The 6,977-nt window shown below is 54.1% G+C and overlaps 1 protein-coding gene across 1 annotated transcript; it reads left to right on the forward strand.

Annotated features, from left to right (window-relative positions):
* The first annotated feature begins 2,383 nt into the window (after positions 1 to 2,383).
* Positions 2,384 to 3,768, forward strand: HOXB1 (homeobox B1). Its single transcript, XM_037033433.1, has 2 exons — positions 2,384 to 2,960; positions 3,440 to 3,768. Exons 1-2 carry the CDS (start codon positions 2,384 to 2,386, stop codon positions 3,766 to 3,768), a joined length of 906 nt encoding a protein of 301 aa, XP_036889328.1.
* Positions 3,769 to 6,977: the final 3,209 nt, after the last annotated feature.

A 6,977-nucleotide genomic window follows, 5' to 3' on the forward strand; every position in this document is an offset into this window, starting at 1 on the left:
GGGTTGAGGGAAAGTGAAGAAGCCTCTATCTCTTGGAAGCAGGGCAGCTAGGCCTAGCTCGGCTACAGGCCCAGCTCAGATTTGAGGTTAGAAGGGAAACCCTAGTTCCCTATACCCTTCTTTTCCACAGGCTGCTGTGGAGAATGTCTTAAAGCAGGAGGAAACAGCTGAGAACATCTACAAACCCAAAAAGGGGAAACAGAAAGATATACGTTTGTTCTTACCTCAACGCTTTTTTTCCTTCAATCCTTCTGCAGGCCACCCCTGCCTCCCATCTCAGCTCTCCTCTCCTTTGTCTGCCCTCATCCCTTTGGCAGTGAACATTCTCTCATCCTCCCTATTGTATCTCTCTTAAAGAAGTTACCAGCTGGTCCCCCTTCCCCCAACTTGTCTTGGTCCTAAGCAGGGTCTGAAGTAACGGGTGAGGAGGGAAAGGGGCAGGGGTCCTGTGAAATGCTTTGAGCTCTTTTTCTTGGTTGGGGGCTAGCGAGGCTCACAGTTGTTAAGAGAAGAGAAAGGCAGTGCGATTCTGGGGATAAAGATAGAAAACAGGGGAGGCAACTGTAGGGGGCAGGCAAAAGGAGGCGATATGGGAATGGGAACGATAAGTAGACACAGAGACTCAGAGAGGCAAATTTGGGGTTCCTTGCAGAAGGATGAGTACTCACCCCACCCTTCTTGAGGGTGGGGAAGCCTGAGAAACTTTGAGGTTTCTCTCTGAACCTGTCCCACCTGCTTCTCTTCCTCTCCTGAGTTCCTCAATTGTTTACAAAGATCCTTCCCTGAACTCTTGCCCTCCTGGACTTGCCCTAGTCCCGGCCTGGCCCCAGGCCTCCAGGCCAGGCAGACACCCTGACAGGTTACAAATGAGCGTGGGTGTTGGATTCCACCAAGCTCTTGTCTTCAGAGTCTGGAGGAGGAAAATCAATGGGCTCTACCTAAGAGTTTCTCTTCTAGTCCCAGCTCAGTCTGAAGAGAGTGTAGGAGGCACTTCCTGTTCTCTCCTCCCCAATCCTTGACTCAACAGACACACAGGAGTGAAAAGGAGTGAGTCCACTCCCTGAGCCTCAGGTCATCCACACTAAAACTCCCATTCTCTTGGAAAACTCCTTTGATCTAGTCTAGAGAAGGCGTTGAAAATCTGAGTCATCTTTAAGGTGTAACTGGCATTGAGTTTATGGGTTGGAGGCTAGGTATTCTTTTTCGGGGGTTGGGGGAAGACATGGAGGGTGTCGAAGGAGGCAGAAGGAGGAGGGAACTAAAAAAATGAAAGATCCACACTAGTTTTAAACACTTCAAGGAAAAAAAAAAGAATAAAAACACCCTCGTCTTCACCTGTAAATATCACCCAGCTCGGTGCTCATTATGACTCTCTGGAGAGATACAGGGAGTTATTTGAGTCTCCATGAGCGAGCCAGCTGCAGCTATGGATGGCTAGAGAGAGATAAATACATCTAGAGAGATGAGTTGATGGATAGGTAGGGAATGAATATAAATATGGAGAGAGATGGACGAACGGAGAGATGGATTGAGACAGAGGGAATATAAAGAGAGGCTGAGGGAGAGAAATGGATGTGTGAATGAGGAGAGAGCATTTATGCAGAGAGATGGAGAGAGAAATGGGGCATTTCTCACCCTCCCTCTATATTTCTGACCTATCGTTCTCCCTGAAACGCCAGGTTCCCACCCCTTAATGAATTTATCCTCTAGATTCTAGACTCCACCTCACACCCTTAGGTGTGTTTGCACCCTCTTCCTTCACAGTCATCCATTTGGCCCAAGATAACATACCTCACCCAGCTGTCCTAGCCCATCACCTCGAGACAAATTGGGAGAAAGAGTACTGGGCAAAGTAAGGAGGCTGGATTCCCTACCTCCCCATCTACAGCCTTAGGGGGAAGGCTCCTTTGGGGGGGTGGGAAGAGTGAGGGGCAGCTGGGTTGAATTTATCCAAATCTAATAACCTGGGAGCCCATTGAAGGTCTTGGGGGTTGGGAGGGGAGGAAAGTCTTGAATATTTCTCTAACCTCCCCCCCTTCCCTTCTTTCCAAAAGTCTTTGAAGAAAGATGTTTTTGACGCTTCCACGTCTCCCTCAGATGGATGGGCTGCGGGTGATTGAAGTGTCTTTGTCATGCTAATGATGGGGGGGTGATGGATGGGCGCTAGGGCTGCCAAACTCTGGCCCAGAGCGCCCATTGGCCTGGGAGAGATCACATGCGCCCCTCCACCCCCACTCCCTACCCCCTTCTTGGGGGAGCGCTGGCCCAGGCGAGCTGGCCCAGGCCATGGATGCAGGCTCCAGCGCTGTGACATACTGCCTAAAGGTTGTAGGGCAAGAGGGTGTCTCCCCCAAACGGGCCGACCCTCCTGCGGCCTCTACGCATGGACTATAATAGGATGAACTCCTTCTTAGAGTATCCACTTTGTAACCGGGGACCCAGCGCCTACAGCGCCCACAGCGCCCCTTCCTCCTTCCCCCCCAGCTCGGCTCCTGCTGTTGACAGCTACGCAAGCGAGACCCGCTATGGCGAGGGGCTGCCCAGCCCCGCGGTTCAGCAGAACTCAGGCTATCCCATCCATCAGCCACCCTCGGCACTGGGGGTGTCCTTCCCCAGCTCCGCGACCTCGGGGTATGCCCCAGCAACTTGCAGCCCCAGCTATGGGCCTTCTCAGTACTACCCTCTGGGCCAACCAGAAGGAGATGGGGGCTATTTTCATCCTTCGAGCTATGGGGCCCAGCTAGCGGGCTTGTCCGACGGCTATGGGACCGGTGGAGCTGGCCCTGGGCCCTACCCTCCGCCGCAGCCCCCGTATGGGACGGAGCAGACGGCAAGCTTTGCCCCCGCCTATGCTGATCTCCTCTCTGAGGACAAGGAATCGCCCTGCTCCTCAGAACCCAGCACCCCCACGACGCGAACCTTTGACTGGATGAAGGTTAAGAGGAACCCACCCAAGACAGGTAGGGCTCAGGAGTGGCCACCCTCTCTCTGGGGCCCCAAAACGGCTGTGCTGCTCCTGCGCTGAGGTGTCCAGGGTCCAGGCTGGTTTCCTTTCTCTGAGATGCACGGCTAGAGGCAGGTCCGAGCACTCCGCCCTGTCTCAGGCCAGGTGGGGTCTCCCCACGCAGCGAGTACCGGTTTATCCTGGAGAGTAAGTCTCCACCCCCCACCCTCCAGGTTCCGGATCTGCGAGCCCAGCACTGGCCCAGGACTTGGCGAGCCTCATGGGGGTGGGGGGATGTGGGGAATGGAAATGTGGGAGGGGTTGCTCTACATTTGGAGAACACCTTGAGGGTGCGGAGTGCCTGGTGATCCAAGGGAACTTTTGAGAACCGGAGTTGGACAGAATGGTGAATGGGGTGCAGAGCTGGCCCCGTGAGGAGGGAGGGGAGGGAGAAAGGTGAGAGAACTGACGTGCCTTTCTCCGCCCCGCCCCTAGCAAAGGTGTCGGAGCTGGGCTTGGGCGCACCCGGCGGCCTCCGCACCAACTTCACTACGCGACAGCTGACCGAGCTGGAGAAGGAGTTCCATTTCAACAAGTACCTGAGCCGGGCCCGGCGCGTGGAGATCGCCGCCACCCTGGAGCTCAACGAGACACAGGTCAAGATCTGGTTCCAAAACCGGCGCATGAAGCAGAAGAAGCGCGAGCGGGAGGGAGGCCGGGTGCCCCCAGCCCCTCCAGGCTGCCCCAAGGAAGCGGCTGGAGACGCCTCCGACCAGTCGACGTGCACCTCCCCGGAGGCCTCTCCCAGCTCGGTCACCTCCTGAACTTCCGCCTCCTTCACCGAAGGGGCCCCCCAGCGCCGCCGTCCAGCTCTCTCCACCGCTCTGCCTAACCTCGGCCCGGGCTTTACAGATGGGAGATCACCACCATGGCCGGGAGCCGGAGTTCGGAGCTGCCTTTGGGGGCAGCGGGGGAAATACTTTCCTCGGGTCTGGGTGGGGTGCTGGTGGCTGGGGACCCAATCGGACCGGAGGCTTGGGAGACACATAAACTGTCAGATGTGAAGGGAAGGGCTTCCTTTCGTCTTTGATCTGGGGATCAGCACTGGGGTGGGGTGGGAGCAAACGGCATCTTGCTGAATTCTGCTTGCCCTTACAACTTCGGTTTGTGCTGTTCAGTGCCTTTGAGTTGCAAGGACGGTCCTCGCGCACTCCTATCTTAACTCCCCTTTCTAGGCCTGGAGCACAGAGAGAAGGCCTTGAAGTTTCTTGTGTGGGAGGTGTTTGGGTGCAGGCGTATCACAAACGCTTAAACTCACCAATCACCATAGACCTTACAATAGCACCCGTTGCCTTGTGATCAACCAAAAAGCTCCCCCGTCTAACTTTATTAAGCCCCTCCAGCACATTTGTATTGCACTAACGCAGACCTGACTCCTTCCACCAGCGACCTCATTTCTAAGCCATTGACGTGTTTTGTAACCGTACTGCGGAGACTTCCGGAACGATGTGCGAGGCCTGCCTCCAGGGAGCCTCCACCAGGAAGGCGCAGGCTCGGCCCCACTAGTTCCTCCCCTATTTATTGCCTTCTGGACCCCCCCCCAAACCTCCTCCCCATCTCCACTTCTGTCCCCCGTACCCTCGCACCCCCGCCCCCCGCCCCAGAACAGGGAAGCTCAGGTGTAGTGAGAGCTCCTAGCAGCAGCAAGCATTACTCTGAACCTTGGAGACAGTGGAGGCACCACCTGAATTTCTGGAAACCTGAGCCCTGAGCAAGCTGGGTTCTCTCTGTACCTCCAACTACCTCATTTCAATAAAGTCTGTGTGTTCCCTTCTTTCTGCCTGCTTCTGCTCCTCCACCTCGTGGTGGAAGAGGCTTCATACTCCAAGAACCCTGGGGAGAGGTGAGGATGGGGTTGGCCAAGGCTGGCTGGGCTGGAAAGAACTGGCTGGATCTGAAGCAGAGCCTGGCCTGAGGCCTCCAGATCTGACAGATGTCAGTTCTTGGGTCACTGGAGGAAGCAAAACAGAGATGGAGAGAAAATGTGGTGGGAAGAAACAGGAGAAGTCCTGAGAGGAAGGCAGCAAAGGAAAGGAACAGATCTATTTGGAGAAAGCAGAAAAAGGTGTAAAAAGAGTAGGAAGTGTCGGGTAAGGCAAGGGGCAATCCCCCCCCCCCCCAACACACACACCTGCACAGTGCAAGGCCTGGCAGGGAGTGGGCAGCCAGTCTTTGCTGAAGGAGGGAAGTGGGGTGGGGAGGTGGTGTAATGTCCTCCTTCCCACCAAAATTCTTGCAGAGAAGAAGTCAGAGGGTGGGTCACCCTAGCCTAGCTCCGCTGCAGCTGGCCCACCTCCAAAATGCCACCCACCCAGCTCAGTACCGTCCTTCTAGGGTGAACGGCCCAGGTCCCTGGTGCTGGACCATAGGAGAGAGAGGCTGCAAAAGGGACAAGTGGGGGGGAAGGTGGGTGCGGGAGAAGGGGGAGGTGGTTGCAAGAAGGGCAAGTTAGAGGACAGGGGCTGGGGGTGGGTTTAGGAGGCCTAGGTAGATGCGGATCTTGAGCTGACCTTTTTACCCCAAGAGCCTCTGGGTTTTCCAAACATGCCAACAGAGCACCTGTGGAGGTAGCTATTGTCCCCTGGAGGTCCCACTGACAAACCTTTGGTTGTCAGAGGCGGGGTGGGGTGGGGGCGGGACTCAGGAAGCTCCCCGGCAGCCAACAAACCTCCATTGCTCACTGGCCCCTCACAGCTACCGAGAAGACACAGGCCTGAGGGCTCCGGGCTCTAGGCTAGGAGCCCCAGTTTATTGATTCCAGTTACCCGGGGAGCCCAAATGCCCCGTAGCCAGGACAGCTGGTTGGGGGGCTGCGAGGCCAAGGGGGATGCTTATCCACTTCACTTATTTAATTTTTGACCTTTCAAATGAAGAGACGTGGCAAAAAGGACTAAGAATACGTGTAAGAAATGCGGAGGATTTTTGCTTCCTAATGAATTTGGTGCCATTATAGAAGAGGCACTGTTATCAATAATTGCACAGCCCAGCTGGAGAGGAAAAGAAGTGTGTTGCAAGAAGAAGCCTAGCTTTCCCAGAGGCTGCTGTCTTACCCTCCGTCTTAAAAAAAAATCTATTAACTGCTTTTCTGTATTTAATTGAAACTGCCATTGAGGTTGGCTTCCCCAAAGGGGTCATCTTAACAGAGGGGACAGAGCAATTAAGTGTCTGTGGAAACAAGACTCCCCTTGCTTGGAGCCATTCAGTGTAAGCTGGTAGGGCCTTCTGGTCCAGGTATTGTGGATACTGTAACTTTGGGTCGGTGGGCAGGAAAGCAGCAATGGTCAGTGATCAGAGAAGGACCACGGAGATGGTGGAGCTGGGCCTCTGACTGGGGTTGACAGGTCCTGGGGGAGGGTGGTGTGATGGAAGGGACAGGAGGAATGGGGAAGGCTGCCCATCTGATTTTTGGTCATAGCAGAAAGAACCATCAGATTCCCCCAGGGAAGGATGAGGGGCAAATCAATTCTCTGTGAACAGAGGGGCTGGCTCAAAATAATCCACACTAAGTATGAGCCTCCTTAGATGCAAAGCCGACCCCTTTCACTCTGCTTTCTGCTAAGATCCCACTCTGCATCTGAGGCCCCAGACCAGTCCACACGGGAGGCATTTGTTTGGAGAAAGAAAAGATCACTGTATTTTCCTCTCGTAAACGATGAAAGAGAAGATGGTCAAGCAAATAAAACGAAAAAGCAAAAAACACATTTTGCTGCAACTGAATTCAGTTGATGGTCTTTGTTAAACTTTCCAGTCGTAGATTTCTGCATGCCTTTCAGGTGGGTGGATTTTTCACAGCCCTTGAGGGGGTGAAAAAAATTATATTTACCTGGGGATCTGAATGCGCACTTTAGGCAAAATCTGAAAGCCCTTCTTCCGCTCTTACAGCTTCATTCACTAGATGTCAAGAAAATCTCCTGTTTTGAAAGTAAAAGTTTTAAGAGAGATTTTATTTTGCTTGATTCTTCATCGGAGGGAG

Source organism: Sturnira hondurensis, unplaced genomic scaffold, assembly GCF_014824575.4.
Source record: "Sturnira hondurensis isolate 20B ecotype Veracruz unplaced genomic scaffold, ASM1482457v3 Scaffold0021632, whole genome shotgun sequence".
Classification (NCBI taxonomy): Eukaryota; Metazoa; Chordata; class Mammalia; order Chiroptera; family Phyllostomidae; genus Sturnira; species Sturnira hondurensis.